Here is a 17840-nt window from a genome sequence, read left to right on the forward strand (position 1 = left end):
AATAAGGAGTCTAAATTTGAACAGATAAAAGGGCATTGCAGTTTCTCACTGTGATATTGTGATATAATAGGAAATATATATTTGGTCTTAGTCCCTGGCTCCTGGCTAGAGCTACTAAAAAACCTACTAAAACACTGATAAAGGTGCTAGGAGCATCTTCTGTTCTAATAATTGGTCTTTGACCCTAGTTCCTAACACAGAGCTCCTAAATACCTTGGGTAATAGGAGCATCTTTTGTTCTGAGGCAACTTTTGGTGAGCTCCTGGATAACTTCAGGATGAGGGCTGATCACCAGAAAGACCAAGCCATGATTAGAAGCTTGGAACTTTCAGCCCTGACCCCCATTCTCTGGAGAGAGGAAAGGGGAGAGGGGAGAGGCGCTGGAGACTGAGTTAATAATCAATCATGTCTATGGGATGTAACCTCCATAAAAATCCCTAAATATGGGGTTGTGAACACATCAGTGTGCCAGGAGTATGGGGCACCCCACCTCCATGGATACACAAGCTCCTGTGCTCAGGACCCTTCCACACCTCACCCTATGTATCTCACATCTGGCTGTTCCTCTTTATCCTTTATTATATAACTAACCGGTAGACATAAGTGTTTTCCTGAGTTCTGTGAGCCATTCTAGCAAATTATTGAACCTGAGGAGGGGGCTGTGGGAACTCTAATTTTTAGTCCATCAGTCAGAAGTACAGGTGACAACCTGGGACTTGCAATTGGCCTCTGAAGTGGTGGCAGTCTTGCGGGACAGAGCCCTTAACTTGTGGGCTCTGACACTAACTCCAGCTATCAACAGATAGTGTCAGAACTGATGCTGGTATCAGAGAATTGGCCATACGGGAAAAACCCCACACATTTGGCAACCACAAGTGAAACAGTGTTGAGAGTAGAAACAGAGTTTTTCCCTTTTCACTCACCTAGAGAAGAATACAAAGTTAAAACGTTATTTTGCACTTGTAGGAAATCTGTCCTAATTTTTGGTTCTGAAAGTATAGTGTCTGACACATACAAATATTCAATGAATTCCTGTTGACAGTATCATGGCCGTTATCTTTACAATTTATACAAAATCTTTGCAATCTTGTCAATTCTGATTAACCTAGGGGTTAGAATCTTAGTTTAAATTTCTATTCCCTACTAAGCTACCACCCTATGTGGTTTGCCACTCTGCTTTCTGTCTCCAAGCCTAAAATGAAAACATAACACAGTGAAATAAAATGTCCTCACCCCCCCCCCCCACCGCCGAACAACTACACCCCCACTGTGGTTAGGGGAGAAATAAAGTGATTTTGAGATAATTCATTGTCACTCGAGTTGGGAATGATCTCCTAGCACAATATAGTCTGGTTTATTCCTAAGAAATAAGTCAAAATTATGTTAATACTGTGATTATGAATTTCTCATATAGAGCAAATAGTGGTTTTCCTAAGGAAATTAATCCTTGGGGTGGAGTAAATGCATTAAATGTGTTGTTTTAGTTAATATTAGCTCCATGAAAAAACTTTTGGTGGAGCCCGCATCAATGAGCAGAACCAGAAGCAAATGACAACCAACAAATGGCTATAGCTGTGAAATTTCCTGTTAAGACAAAGGCAGAAACAGAGAGCCTGGAACTTTATTCTTTTTCTTTGGAATGATCATAGGTCCCAGGGAAATAAGGGCTGGGAGAGACCCTGGAAGCTGCCAAATTGTGGGAAAAGAGGGTTAGGAATGTGAGAATACCTACACAGGACATCTCTGAAGGCCTGGAATGCCCTTGTGAGGCAGGCTGCCAGTCTACCCAAAAGCCTACAAGAGGGCATAATCCCTAGAACACAAGGGAAAAGTAGATCAAAGAATCCAATCAACTAAATTCCTCCCCAAAGAACTGCTCAAGGCTTCATAGGTATTTTGTGAGTATTGTAGGGGGTTGGTAAAGGGTGGAAGGTATCTAGAGATACAATCTTTCCTAGAAGGACCCAAGGATACAACCTGAGGAACATAAAAAGAAGGGGTCTACTGCTCAGGTTACAAAAATTAACACTGTCCCTACCAGTTATAGGGTTCAAGATTAGGTAGCACAGTACAGCAGATAAAGACAGAGTTTCCCCCATTAGATTACATGGGTTCAAATTTTGGCTCCGTTTTTCTAGATATATGACTATAAGCAAATTGTTTAAGTTTTTTAAGTGAGTTAAGTTTTGGTTTTTCATCTGAAAAATGGGAATGGAAACTACTTCATGCAGTTGTGAGAATTAATGAAATAATACATGAAGAGGACCTAGCACCTAGAATATCTTCTATGAATGTGAATTATTATTTAAGTACTGTATGCAAAATGTATATAAATGGAAATTGTCATAATGGGTTATCTTAGGAGCAATATTCAGGTATCAATTTTGAATTTATATGGTCAACCTGTTTATCAGGTTGCCTGCTTAATAAATAGTCAGTGAAAACTGAAGGGTAATTTTTTCAACTACTAACGATGAAATTAGATACTCTTACTTGGTACTTAATGTAGAAATGTTTTGATAAAACACTCAGATACAGTCTCCTTTCTGAGAGAAAACAGGATTAGGGGCTATGAAAAGATGTTGAGAACTCAGAAGTTATTTCCTTCTAAGGGTTCATTAAATAAAGTCCATACTAGAAGAATTACTCTAGATAATAGAAATCACTAGTAAAAAAGAATCTATAGGAATGACAACGTGACACTAACACTCTGACAAAAAAAAAACTAGTTATCTCCAGAGTTTTCTGATTTGTGATACTCTGTCATTATTGGTTCTGTTTCTTTTAACTTCCTTTTCCAAAATTTGTTATGATTAATTTTAACATAAGCGTTCATTAATATTAACATTTTCCCCCATGACAATCTTTTAAACTCCTTTGAAATAACTGGAAACACCACAGAATATTATACCAAAATTGGAAATACCCAGAGAATAAAAATTGCATTTAAAAAAGTCACACTGGACAAATATTTTTATCAATATCCAATTTTTTGGACTATTAATTCCTAAGGCTCTCTATACTGTGTTAAAATAATATAGGTTGATGTGAAAGCTGGGGATAGGATACTAGGACGTTAGAATATAACATACCAAATTTTTGCTTCCTTAAATCTGCTTTAGAGTTCATCGCAAATTAACAGAAGACACATTTTATGGTTTCAAACTGAAAATTTCATCTGAATCCAAAACAAAGATACTGTTTACAGTACCTCAAATGTATAGCTCAGTTTCCAAATCTACTAACAAAGATGAACACAGCTGAGGAATGAAGTAGATTAACAGGTCTGGAATGATTAAAAGGTAATAAAAAGCAGACAGCTACTTTGAATTCAATGCTGCTTGTCTTCCTAAGCCTGAACTCTAAACATGTATCTTAAAGCCAATAAATTCAGAATCTAATTTTTTCCACCTAGAACATTGTGTACAATGTTTACACTCTAATTCTATTTACTTATGTAAAAGAAAATGAAACAGAACTTCCAAATTGTGTAAGGTTAACATTAATACAATAGCGCCACCCAGTGAATATGCTGTGCAAATAAAAATGTTACTAGAATTTACCACTTTAAATATTAGTGCATCTTCAATATACCTATAACCCCAACCTTTTAAATAAAATTATACACTAAAATGTCAATTCACAAATATATAAAAGCATTTTTACCTATTCATTCATAATTAACTACAGTTAGGACGTGTAAAGGATATTCCAACACTTGTAAATAAGGGTTTTGTATATTAGATACTACTTGTAATGTTGGCAAGCAATAAATGGTAGCTGCCAGGTCAAAGAGGCACACTGTTTCCTCTCACATGAATTGTTAGCCAGATGTAAAACTATGATACTCATTTGCTTTAGTAGATTTTACCTATACCTCACGATACATTGTTTCAAAGATTTTTTTGATGCCCTTAATATAAAGTATGTGTTCATAATTTCACTTTAGCCTGCTATTCATGGTTAGTCATTATTTTTAAGACATGAATAAATATTAATTATTTGTGTAAGTGAATTGAACAATGGCATCAATGATAGTCATCAAATTTGTAAACCAACTGATAATGTGATGTGGTCAAACAATGCTAGTATGGGGCTTCCCTGGTGGCGCAGTGGTTGAGAATCTGTCTGCCAAGGCAGGGGACACGGGTTCGAGGCCTGGTCTGGGAAGATCCCACATGCCGCGGAGCAACTAGGCCCGTAAGGCACAATTACTGAGCCTGCACACCTGGAGTCTGTGCTCCGCAACAAGAGAGGCCGCGATAATGAGAGACACGCGCACCGCGATGAAGAGTGGCCCCCACTTGCCGCAACTAGAGAAAGCCCTCGTACAGAAACGAAGACCCAACACAGCCAAAAATAAATTAAAAAAAAAAAAAAAAGCTAGTATGACCTCAGATATCATTACTATTCTACTCTATACCAATCAGATCATAGTTGGAGTACTGTTTTCAGTTTAAAGTTCATACAAATAGAACACTTCTTTCTCATCTTTTTATTTTTCATAGGAAATATAAGCACATGGGGGAAAAGTATAAAGAACCAAAGTATATTCAATAAAAAGAAAATCTTTTCACTCTGAGCCCCAGTCTCCCTCCTCAGAGGCTACTACTATTACTGATTTCTCCTGTTAGATGGACCATGTTTAAAAAGGAGTAGTTCAGGGCTTCCCTGGTGGCGCAGTGGTTGAGAATCTGCCTGCCAAGGCAGGGGACACGGGTTCGAGCCCTGGTCTGGGAAGATCCCACATGCTGCGAAGCAACTAGGCCCGTGAGCCACAATTACTGAGCCTGCGCGTCTGGAGCCTGTGCTCCGCAACAAGAGAGGCCGCGATAGTGAGAGGCCCGCGCACCGCGATGAAGAGTGGCCCCCACTTGCCGCAACTAGAGAAAGCCCTCACACAGAAACGAAGACCCAACACAGCCATAAATAAATAAGTAAATAAATAAAATTAAAAAAAAAAAAAAAGGAGTAGTTCACAATTCAACAACAAACACTGACTGGGTACCCAGTTTGTGCTAGACACAAGCGTTAGGTGCTAGGGAATCAAGTCATTTAGAATCAGCCCTGTGCAATAGTGGAGACAGACACAAAACTGATCATTTCAATAAAGTATAAACTTTTATTTTTTTCAGTATACAAAGAATACACGTGAGATCTCTCCCAACTGCATTGTATCTATCATTTTCATGTGTATCTTCCACAGGCATCTTGAGCTAGACATGTCCAAAACTCAATCACCAGTCACCTCCCAAAATGAGTTCACCTCTATATTTCCTAAATCAGAGAATGGCATCCCATTTATCTAGGGGCTCAAGCCAGAAAACTCTCACTCAGCAGATATTTATCAAGCATCTACAATGTCTAATGACGTCTAGACCATGAACATATGATAGCAAATAGGGTCCTCACTAAAACTTGTTTATGGAACTCATTCTTGACTTCTCTCACCTCTGCCCTCCCAATTTAGTCATCAAGTCCTGCCACGTCTACTTCCTGAATTCCAGTGGGATCTATTTCCATCCATGCTGGCAATACCCTAGTATAGGCTGCCATCTTCTTTCCCCTGGATTACTACAATGAGGTCGTAACTGGTTTTCCTTCCTTCAGTCTTGCCACTCTTCAATTCTATTTTCTCACAGCAGCTAGTCATCACCTAAATACAAACCTAATCTTGTTGAAACCCTTCAAACGTCTTATTACTTTTAAGAAGAAGTCCAAACGCCTTAACATGACTAGTAATACTCTTCATGATCTGGTGCCTCTTTACCTCCCAGCCCTGTGTCTAGAATCTCTGTTCCTAGGCTGTGCTCTCCTCTCATGTCTGGGTCCTCACGGTTGTTACCTCTCTTGCCCTCCACCCTTTAACGTGGCCAATTTCTAGCTAGTCTCCTGCATGGAGCCACTCAGACTAAACCACAATTTTATTTTATTTTTTAATTACTTGTCTCCCTTCCCTATGAGAGTATAAGTTCTATTAGGTCAGTTATTAGATTGATTATTATCACATATGCTTGTTCATTATTATACTTCCAGTACCTAGCTCAGTGTCTGGCATAAAATAAGAGGCTCAATAAATATTTTTTGAATGAATAAATCTATACCTAGAAAGTCAGAAGGAAAGTCAACTAGTTCAGACTGTGGATTAGGGAAAGGCTTCTTAGAAGACATCTGAAAAGTAAGTAGAGAAAGTAGGGATCAGGCAAAGAAAATCAAGACAGTCCAGACGGAGTCAACAAGAATAAGAAAAGGTCTCAAAGTATAAAACAGCCTCATGAATGGGCAGTGGGTGTGATGGGAAATGACAGTGGAAACATAAACAGTGGCAAGATCATGGAGGTCCCAGGGTGCAGGTTATGGAGTTGGACTTTGTCTTGGAGGTGATGGTGGGAGGGGTTGTAGAAGTTTAACCAGACCAGTGAAATAGTCAGATTTACATTTAAGACTGATCATTACGGCTGCTACTTAGAAGACAAAGTGGGGGATGCAGGTGAGGGCTGTAAGGCCCGAAGCAACAGTGAGATAGATTGGGCAGTTGAAAAAAAAGAAAGGGATAAATTAGAATTTGAATGGCTCATGAGCCCTCCCAAATGCATCTATCTAGGAGGCAAGGAAATAAAAATCTGAATCTCAAGGAAGAAGTCAGGGATAGCAGTAGTTTTTGGATCCTTAAGCAAATAGATTAAAACAATGAGAATGGATGATACTCTGAAGAAGATTTATGCAAAAAAAAAGAAAAATCAAGGTTGAAACTTACACTGTATAAAGGGCAGGCAGAGAAAGAGCCCCCTAAGAAGCACGAGATAGGCAGAAGACACAGGAGAGAAGCAAAGGGACTTAGGTTTCAAGAAGGGTCTGATTAATGGTGTAAAATGTAGCAGAGAGGTCTAGAAAGAGGCACTGATTAATAGCACAGGAGGAGTAGGCACTATTCATCTTCTGAGATCAATAAGAGAGAGGCAGATAAATGTGGTGGTAAGGGAAATGGGTGGGCAGGAAGTTAAGGAATGTGCTGCATGATGGCTTGAATTTTCTCAATTAACTGGGAACAAGGTTGCTGGAAATGTCTGTGGCCCCTGGGAAATCTCTATATTCAAATAAGTGGGTGCTTGACGGCAAGGAGGGTGTAGGACCCAGTCTGAGTATTTCATCTATTCCTACCACACTAGACCAAGTGAATCAACTGTTCATCCTCACTGACCCACTTAAAACAAAGCAGAAACAACAATTTGGAATTCTTGTCACTTAAAAAAGAGATTTTAAAAATTTTAACCAAAAGCACTAGCTACCACAGGACCACCACCTGAATTAAAGATAAAGTCCTAGTTGCAGGCTGCCATGGTCTCACTGAGCATCCCATCTTGTCAGTCAAAGGTCTGCTCAGTCCTTACAGGTCTGTCATCCAGGATCTAAAGTGCAATCTAGAAAAGGAACATGGAATTAAAATTAGAAAAGAAACTGGCATAAAAGTCGCAGATGCATGTGAATGTGTGTTAAGTGCTTGAAAAATATCTTTTACACTACTCTAGTCACCTTCAAATAAAAAGAGAAGTTGAAGCTGAGGACGGCAAGGTAGTTATGAGAAATCACTGCAAGTTATAAGACAGGGAACTGACAAATGATAAAGGAGTGTCAAAAATTGGGGGTGAGCTGAAGCTGCAGACCAAGAACCTGTTGTACATCACTTTGTGTGATTTTTCTCCAGGGTGCCCAGCTGGGGATTTATGGGACAGATTCAGGGTTAGGATTTTGACAGGCACTGGGGTCAGAGGCAAGGGATGCTGGGAGTTTGGATGTTGATAAACCATGCAGTCTAGGCTGGGAAGGCAGGTAATGGGAGGAGAGCTGACAGCGAAAATGAAATATAAGAGCAGATACAGAGCATGTGAGGGTATATAGGTCCAGGGGAAAAAAGATGCTACAGCCATAAAGAGTACTGGAGTCTAATTTTCTCCTGTAGTTAATGTCTTTATGGATAATGACAAAACTCTAGAAAGTTTAGGTTGGGATTTCTGGATTTCTGCCCTCTACTTCACAATGACCAGTAACAGACAACTGAATTTTGAAAAATCAGATCTACCCTTATAATCGAGACAATCTGAATAAATACCCATTCGTTTTTTCTTAATTTTACTTCTAATATAATTATCAATTTGCCATATCTACAGTAAAATTATCCACCAAATAAACAATTATTTTATTGTAAATAGAGTCATCCTGCTCTTCCTTCACCTCATTTTTCTCTCTCCATATGGTCCATTCTATTCTTCGTTTACATATAGGTCACTCTTTCCTTGTCTGGACTCTTAACAATGGTTCAGGCATTTGTCGAGCACTTACCATTTGCAAGATATTTTACTAGGACAATGTATAAATAATAATAGTCAAAATAACAGGTAATACTTATCGAGTGCTTACAATTCTGCCAGACACTTTACCTGAATGAATCCATTTAATCTTCATGACACCCTATAAAATATTATCGCTACTTTAAAGATGCATAAACCAGTTTACTTAGGTTAAACAACTTGCCTGAGTCCATACAGATAGTAAGCAGTGTGATGAGGGATTTTTTTTTTTTTTTTGGCTGCATTGGGTCTTCGTTGCTGCGTCCGGGCTTTCTCTAGTTGCAGTGAACAGCGGCTACTCTTCGTTGTGGTGCGCAGGCTTCTCATTGTGGTGGCTTCTCTTGTTGGGGAGCACAGGCTCTAAGTGCGCGGGCTTCAGTAACTGTGGCACGCAGGCTCAGTAGTCATGGCTCGCGGGCTCTAGAGCGCAGGCTCAGTAGCTGTGGCACACAGTCTTAGCTGCTCTGCGGCATGTGGGATCTTCCTGGACCAGGGCTCGAACCAGTGTCCCCTGGGTTGGCAGGCGGATTCTTAACCACTGCGCCACCAGGGAAGCCCCGTGATGAGGGATTTAAACCCAGCTCTTCCTGACTCAAGAGCTGAGCTCTCAGCCATTATGCTAGCTATGGTCCTTTACCCTGCCTCTAAGAAGATACCGCCTAGTGGAGTATGTGCATGCACAAGTAATCAGTTTGATTTGGTAAGTGCCAATGAGAAAGGTCTTTTTTCTCTCCTCTCCTCACTCCAAGTATTTTTTAAAAAATCTATTTTCTAACTCACTTTTGAATTTTACTAGATTCTGACTCTTGAGAATTACATCAGTAAGTGGACATAGAAAAGGAAGCCCTAAACTACTGAATATGAAATGTATTTTTATTTCAAATCGGTATAAATTTCTATATCAATAGGTATAGCCTCCACCACCCCCCTACAACAAAGCACCAGAATTTGTGTACTTTCAATACAGTCTTTCCAGTATTATTTTTCACTTGATTCAGTGCAGACTTCCCACCCAATACACCACCCTCACTAGATAATACTGTACGCTGCAGTCAGAAGCAAGTCCTATTACGGCTTCTAGAGCTCCAAGCCATAATAAAACTAAATGGTCCCCCCACCCCCGACAATTAGGCCAGTCGTATCTTCTGCTGCAAGACCCAGACTTGTGATCATGTATGAAGTGCCACGCATCATATGAAGAATCCAACTCACTCCGGGACGTGCAAATTTGGGGAACAGTTCAATGTTGGTAGCACCGGGAGTGCCTGGCTCCTGTAGAGGGATGAATGAAGGGAGGGAGAACAAAGGACACGGGTTCTACACTAGATAGTGCCACTTACTATACAAGTGGAAACAAATCACTTCTAAGCCCCAGGTTTCTTGCCTGAAAATGTGAAAGGATTTGACCAGATGAACTGTTAAGACTGCTCCCACCTCTTGAAGTTAGGCTCATCAACGCAGAATCAGATGATCTGTGTCCAAATCCTGGTTATGCTACTTGTGAACTACTGCGCACAGCTTTGGGCCAGTTGCACAATATCCCTTATTTAATCCCTCATTTGATGATAGTATCTATTAGCCCCCTTTCCCTTTTTAATGAAGCCTAAATGAGATAATGCCTATAAGCATCCAACACAGAACCTGGCGTCTCAATCAACGCTCAAAAAATATCGGTGTTATTACTCTGAGACTCTATGACTTACCCTGCCCCACTGAGAGCCCCACGTCCTCCTTCCCTTGGCCCCTTGAGTTTAGCTCGTTTCCAGAAACCCTCTACTCACTTTCGCTCTTCACCTCGGACGCCAAAACTGTTCAAAGGTCTCGCGGAACTTCGTAGCAGCCCCGGACTCCTCCCCCAAACCACGGCGCTCCCATTTCCTGCGGAATTTAGGTCCGACTAGACGCCAACTCCGCGAAAAATAGTTCCGATCGGAGCCCGGCGTCCTCTCTCGCAACTCCAGCACCAGCCGTCTCGTGTCTTTTGAGCCCAACCGGCACCCGGCGCGGCGGAGCGCAGGAAGTGGGCGGGGCGGAATGGGGCGGGACTTCCAATAGAAGGCGGCAGGTTTGAAAAGAGACAACGGTCGGTGTTTGCTGATTTTTGAGTTCGCCTGTAGCTGCTCCGCGGACTCGCAGCCTTCCTGTGGGCGGCTGGTGCGGTAGGTGAGCGCAGACACTCGCGGACAGAGGACGCGAGATTGAGTGCGCCCTCTCGCTCCGGAGCAGCCAGCCGGAGCCTGGCAGTGTTTTCGTTACGCGTAGAGCTGGGGAGGAGGCTGGAGAAGCCAGCCCCTGGGAGGTAGGGGAAAGCTCATAGGTCGTTTTTATTGGATTTTAGTCCCCCAAACAACCTGAGCCCAGTTCCTACGAAACGAATGGGTGTTTGCTGGTACAGCATAGACTACGGGAAAAGAAACTTGAGGTGCAGCTGGTCAGTTAAATCTTGTATTTGCATATTTTTAACCCAGGTATTTATAAGGTTATGGGGTTGCAGATGCTGGTCCACTGTCTTTGTAGACAAGTCTCCGTTGCTCAAACATCGCTTAACCAAAGTAAAACCCAAAAATCAAAAGGCAAAAGTATCATACTTAATCCAAAAGTCAGAGGAAGAGAGCGGTGTATGCGTGGCGCTTTGCATGCGTGGCGCTTTGCATGCGTGGCACGATCATTTTCCCTGAATGAGTTCAGGAAACTTTTTACTTAATTTTTTGAGGTTGGGAGTCTTTTCTCTTTGTTTTTGTTTAGCCTCTGCTTCCTGGGAGTTTGATTTCCACGATCTAGTTTATTTTAGAAAAATGAAGTGTCTGAAATTTAATCGGTATTCTTTCAATACCTACTGTGCACAGGATCGTGGTGTTGCAAATAAATGAGGAACGGAGGGGTAATTAGTAGTAAATGCCTGCTACTTGGTAGGCGATCTGAGGGTCACTTTACATATACTAGGTCATTTATATACTTTATCCCACCAGAGCTCAAACTGTATTGGAAGGTCTCTCTCCCCCTCTCTCCCCTCTGTCCTTTTCTCTCCCTCTCTACACACACATGAATGAATTGGAACTGAAGTTGTACTATCAAAGAAAGATAGAAATTGGATATGGGAGGTGGTTCCAAAAGGAAACATTGGAAATTTGGGAAACGTCTTGAAGGAGACTAACTTGTAACAGAAAATTCATGAGGTTATTTGATGTGGTGGGTAGGATGAGTAATTAAAGTATTTTTGTAAAGATGTTACATGATGCATTTGGTGTTCTATACAGATTCATCTGATAGCACAGTGTGCAAGACTTTAGAAGAGAGGGATGTGCGATAATAATTAATGAAGATATTTTACACCTCTTTCTCTATTGTGATCATCTCTGATCCAGATATAGTTTGTTTTGGAAAGTTGACTTTTTCTGCAGTCTTTGGGCAATTGATGATTTTTAAATCTATGACTTAGGTGAAAATATAGAATGCATATTTATGTTGAAAAGGACATATAATATATGGGGTGTCAGAATCTGGATCCAAAAAGATTCTGGCTGTAGAAGTAAAGATTGGAATTATGAAATTCAATAATAGGAAATAGGAATAATAGGAAATTCAATGATAGGAAATGCAAATTACAAAGTTCAATAATAGGAAATAGGAATAATGGGAAATGCAAATCCTTGCTTAAGTTTCAAATAATCAATTATGTAAAAAGAACATGGAGAAGTCCTGGCTTGTTGGCTATGAAGTCACGTAAGAAGTCATGGAGAAGCAGGCTATGTTGAAGAAGTTCTGGGAGTTTCAGTCAATCACACACACATATATATATATATTTGTCAATAAGTGTTATAGTAGCACAAGATCAGCAGTGACCATCATCAACTGTGTTGATATTCTGCCCTAAGCAGACCATATCTGGAGTATTGTGTTCAATTTGAGCATTACACTTTAAGAAGACATTGACAAAACAGTTTTAGAGGAAAGTGAGTAGAATGGTAAACTTTCTAAAAGTCATAAAAGGAGTGGCTATTCTTAAATTATACTTACCTTAGACAAGACAGGGCTAAGCAGAGATATGATAGCTTTCTTCACGTTTTTGAAAGTGGAGTCATAAAAACAAGGATTAATATATTCTATGTAGTTGCAATGACAAGAAGTAGGACCAGAAGGTAAGAGTTACAACAAACATATTTCTACACAGTATGAGAGAGAGTTATCTGATTATTAGAGACATACTAAGGTACTAAGTACCTTACTATACTTAGTAAGGTACTTAGTACCATACTAAGGTAGACAGAAAGTTTCCTTGAGACAGTGAATTCTGTGATGTTTGCAAGTGTTTAAGCAGAACTAAGAAGTTATTTGTTAATCATCTTTTAGAATGGCTTCCTGCATTTGTCAGTGGTTAAAGTTGCCAGAGCTGCCTTTTAACCCTAACATTCGGAGAAACATTAGGAGCCTAAAGAAATAGATTTCCAGAATTGTGGGTCATTTCAGTTTGTTTGCAAAAGTGAGTGTATTCATTTTGGATCTCTGGGCTCACACTGCTTCCCTAGAGAGTAGGAGATCCATAAGTAATGAACCAAGTATTGTTAACTGAGTGGCAGAGAAAGTGGCTTCTGTTGCTGCTGCTTCTATTACTATTGCTATTCTGTTAGGCATAGCTAGAGATATGGAGAAAATGAAAGTGTCTTAGCTTACTGTTGGCTCACAATGCAGTGCCAGAGTTCTATAAAGATTATCACAATACACTGTGGCAAGTATTATAACAGAGTTCAGTGCTAGCTGTAGGGTAGGATTTCTTAACCTCAGCATTATTGACATTTTGAACTGAATAATTCTTCGCTGTTGATTGGCCCCCTTATGCATTGCAGGATGTTTAGCAACATGCTGGGCCTGCTACCCACCAGATTCCAGTAGTGTCCTCACTCTAGTCCTGACAACCAAAAGTGTCTCCAAAGTTGTGAGAACTACTGCTCTAGGAGAACACAGGTGGGAATATTTTACTATCTAAGGACATTAGGGGAAGTGGTTTTTTGTTTTATTTCATTTTATTTTTCAAGTTCTCACTCTAGTGATTGGAATTCCTGCCAATTACAGTTGTTTTTTTTTCTTTCTCTTCCTACTTACATCTCAAACCGTATTAATCATCTCACTGTGTGTACATTGAATAGAATGTTAAATCAGATTACCGTTTTATTATTTATGCTGTTTTGCTGTTGTTTGTGTATAGATTCTGCTGATAGTGTTGCCTATATATCTTGCTTTGAGGATTAATTCTCAGGATAGATCTTATTAAACTCTGTGCCCCCCAGATTTAAAGAAGTTTCTCATCTGTCTGTTCAACCTGTCTTCTTTCCCATATGAAAGAAAACAGCATTAGGAAAACTAGAAAATGACTGTGTTGCTTTACAATAAAAGTTGTTTTAGGATATATTTGTCTTTAATGTTATCTTACTAGGATGTTTGATGATTTGATGGTAGTTAACACTACTATGAATATAGTTCAACCTTGGGTTGTTAATTTTGTCCTTATATTTATCAGCTTCTAGATAATGAAAATCGCTAGTTGTGCCATGTTTCTGATCTTTGTTTTCAATTCCTTCAGACTAACAGGAGACTCCCAAGATGGAAACTTTGTCTTTCCCCAGATATAATGTAGCTGAAATTGTGGTTCATATTCGAAACAAAATCTTAACAGGAGCTGATGGTAAAAACCTCTCCAAGAATGATCTTTCTCCAAATCCCAAGGTAAAATGTGGTTGTGTTTGCATGTGGTTAATGTTATTTGAAAAGAAATTAAACTACTAGGTCTATAGAATGTGGAGAAAGGCATATATATTACTATTTGATATAGGCTAGTCATTTTAATCCAGAGAAACTCTCTCACCTAGTGTAATTTTAAAATAACATTAAGTTTATATGTGGGGCAACGTCTACATTCCCATTAGGAATTCAAATCTTTTATATGGTTGTTTTCTCCCCCCGCCCTGAAAAAAAAGCTTCTAAACCATAGGCATATTAAAGTATATTAAACTTTTTATTATCAGAGTAGTGGTCTGAGGGTATCATTTATTGGTAAAGCTTGAAGGAACTTAACTCCAAGTGGTTTCCAATCAGAAAAAGTGCTTAGAAACAGTCTTCTTTGGAAGCTTACAGATTAATTTTCTTGCATTATGCCCCAGGGGGGAATTGACTTGTTTTGACAGACACTGTTCTTTATATCTTTAGTTATTAAATGCAAAAAAGAACTATTCATATGTCACAGAAAATCCCAAAGTCTCCTTCCAGTTTCCTGTGTTCATCTTGAAGTGATAACATAATAAAACCTGGTTTAATGATGTAGAACTTAAACTTTTTGATATTGATGCCTCTTTAATTCTTTAAAATAGAACAAATAATCTCAGAATAAATGAACTTGTATATGGATGAGAACAGGTTCTATAGGCCAGCATTTGGGAACCACTGATTTAGAAGATAAAAGTTAAAAATCCCATACTATCCTATTAAATTTATACCTCCTGGGTCATAGTAGTCACTTTAACAGCTAAGGCATCTTAACCTTAACATCTGAGGCATCAAACTAGGTTTCCCATGTTCTTTTTAAAAAAATATACCCTCATTATTTTTGTCATATGTCTGACAACCTGTTTTGAAAGACTAACCCATCTTCCATTCCCTAATGTGGATAGATTGCCTGGATTGGATTTGAATATACTTGCTAACATTCTGTATATAAGCTTAAACAACTGATCTTATTGACACTTATCACATGTGAGCAAACTGGTAAGTATATAAGGTGTTTTAAAATTTGGAAAAATTAAATATTTCAAGGGGAATGGAGTAATGTTATCACTCTTTTCTTCTTTGTACCCATTTACTGTAATATTGGACAGTAATGGTGATAGTGGTGCAACAGAGTATTAAAAGTTATTTTTCTATTGTAGCCTGAAGTCTTGCATATGATCTACATGAGAGCTTTACAGATAGTATATGGAATTCGACTGGAGCATTTTTACATGGTGGGTTTAAGATGAGGCAAAATTATGTTTTTTGCTGCATTTCTCATGTTCACATTGAGTACTGGTTTTCAGGATGGGAAGTTCTTGACTTTATTTTTAACAAAATCAAGGCTTATTTAAAATTAATGTCACTTACACGGGAATCTTAGGCATAATAATGGCCTATACTGATAGCTTTAGTAAGATGAAAACTATTACTAAAGACCTAAATGACACAAGTTATTGATGCTATGCAGTTATTGACAGATTTACAGTTTGTCTTCAGAGACTATAGTAAGCAACAACAAAGTCTTTACAGATACTGTTCTCTTCTCAGGAAGGACTCCCAAATTAGAGTAGGAGATACGCACTAAGATTGAAAACAATTGAAATAAGGCAATTGAGCTTTTAGCAAATTAGGTATTTCTAGTAGGAAGATTATTTTTCTTAATCTTTTTTTGCTGTTGTTGTTAAATCATCAGGGCATCATCTGAAGATGTACAAAAATGTTATATCTGTAGAGTCTCACCAATATTATATATTATTTAAAAATCAAAGGGTTTGTCCCTTATTTGCTACGAAACCTTGCTAAAGCTTAGTTTCTTTGTCTATAAAATAGGGATAGTACTCTGTCCTACTGTGGTTATAAAAATTAAGAAAGAATATATTGAAAATGCTTATAGCATAGTACCTGATATTTTGTAAATGCTAACCATTACCCCTTTATTTATTTTTTTTGATATCTTTATTTGAGTATAACCCCTTTATTTTTTAATTCATTTAAAAAGTCTTTATTGAGCACTGACTGTGAACCTAGCATTATTAGTATTAATGACAACTCTAGTTTTGTGGCAGGATCTGTATTGTTTGCTTGTTTGTTTTAAATTAATGATAATAAGTTAATATATTTTGATTGTAATCTATGATTAAGATTTCTTGAGGTTGAAGATTTTTCTCATTTTGTCTAATCAATGTGTAACTTAGAATTTCTGGTTTATTTCATTTAGATGCCAGTGAACTCTGAAGTCATGTATCCACATATAATGGAAGGCTTCTTACCAGTCAGCAATCTGTTTATTCATTTGTGAGTAAAGAGTCATTATTTTCTTAGTCCACATTCGTATGTACATTACATTCAGCTTTCTTAAAGACATGATTTTCTTTGGGAGGGAATTTCTACTATTTTTCTTTCCACTCCATCCCGTAAATATCCAAAATTGTACACTTTCAGCAAACACAGCTAACTGCCTCCACCTGTGGCACCTTCAGTTCATTCAATTGATGTATTAAGATATTGTGAGTCTAAAATTGTTGGAGGGTTTTGCATTCTTGGAGAGTCCTAGTACCTCAAAGAGTGTGGGTTGTTTATTAGAATCTGTAACGATACCTTGGTATTACATGAATATTTGTGTAATATGCAGAAAAGGTAGCTTTCAGTGCTGTAGGATTATATATTGTAGTAGACTTCTGACTTGGTCCTTTGACATTGAGAAATATATCCAGAAATCTTTTTGAAAATAAGATGTTTATGCCCTTTGGCTTAGTATGTAATTCACAGTACACTTTTCAATATGCTTGCTCCACTTTATCTTCAAGGGACTCATTTCTGCCCATCTGTCGGGTGAATGACTTCGAGATTGCTGATATTCTATATCCAAGTAAGTGAGAATTTAAAACAATTTTTAACGTTTGGCTTCAATCTAACATTTTACCTTTCCATCAATAAATGTGAAAAAATAAAGAGAAAAAGACTTCAAGGAACTTGGATTTAGAAAGTATATCTGATTCTCAAGGATGAATTTTTTCATATCCTATTATTGGAAATTTTTCCTTTGTAAAGCCACAGAAAAGCTGTTTTTCTGATTAGTTTTTTTTAACTCCTTACATTTGAAAAATGTCCTGTAAATTTGAGAATATGAATACAAATAATATGCAAGCTATGATGTTGCATAGTGGGTTAATTATACCAGTTTTATCAACTGTAGTAATTACTTTTTACCATGAAGAAAGTACCTTTTAGCACTGATAATAGTCATGATATTATATTAAAATGTAAAATTCTCCTAACTTTGTGTACGTTTATTCATTTGACCCTTTTGTATTTATATATCAGGTTATCTTATGTTGGAAGATATTTGGTGTGCTATTTAAAAATTTGTTTTTATCCTCTTTTGGATCTCCTCCTTTTTTTGTTGTTGTTTATTGACATATAATTTACACAAAAGTTCACCAATTTTAAATTATAATTGAGTAAATCTTAACAAATATATACAGTTATATAACCAGTGCCACAATCATGACCCCCGCAAAGGTCTCTCACATCCGTTTGAAGTCAGTTTCCTTTGGTCACCCCCTTTTACCTGCAATCACTGATCTGCTTTTTATCACTATAATTTTTTGACTTTTCAGAACTTCATGTAAATGAAAGCATATAGTCTGTACTCTTTTGTGTCTGGCTTCTTTAACTTAGCATAATGCTTTTGAGATTTGTCCATGTTATTTGCATTTACTAGTACTTTGT

At 38.2% G+C, this 17840-nt stretch overlaps 1 protein-coding gene and 1 long non-coding RNA gene across 4 annotated transcripts in view; one reads left to right on the plus strand and one right to left on the minus strand.

The window, feature by feature from the left end:
- The window catches only part of LOC103015631 (uncharacterized), a 39013-nt gene extending 28730 nt beyond the window's left edge, over window positions 1–10283 (minus strand). Inside the window, exon 1 of the long non-coding RNA XR_003624189.2 lies at window positions 10130–10283. This is a non-coding gene — a long non-coding RNA (uncharacterized LOC103015631). The remainder of the gene's footprint in view (window positions 1–10129) is intronic.
- Window positions 10284–10387: 104 nt separating this feature from the next.
- Window positions 10388–17840, plus strand: part of NUF2 (NUF2 component of NDC80 kinetochore complex) — a 30609-nt gene continuing 23156 nt past the window's right edge. The window contains exons 1-6 of one of the 3 annotated variants that reach the window (XM_057535122.1): window positions 10388–10511; window positions 13193–13310; window positions 13927–14069; window positions 15266–15340; window positions 16327–16403; window positions 16916–16977. In XM_057535122.1, the coding sequence (XP_057391105.1) occupies window positions 13947–14069; window positions 15266–15340; window positions 16327–16403; window positions 16916–16977 (337 nt within the window). In that variant the 5' untranslated portion in view covers window positions 10388–10511; window positions 13193–13310; window positions 13927–13946. Of the gene's footprint in view, window positions 10648–13192; window positions 13311–13926; window positions 14070–15265; window positions 15341–16326; window positions 16404–16915; window positions 16978–17840 lie in introns of all 3 variants that reach the window. The other 2 variants (XM_007191068.2, XM_057535150.1) reach the window with 2 other exon arrangements.

This window comes from Balaenoptera acutorostrata, chromosome 1 (genome assembly GCF_949987535.1).
Source record: "Balaenoptera acutorostrata chromosome 1, mBalAcu1.1, whole genome shotgun sequence".
NCBI lineage: Eukaryota > Metazoa > Chordata > Mammalia > Artiodactyla > Balaenopteridae > Balaenoptera > Balaenoptera acutorostrata.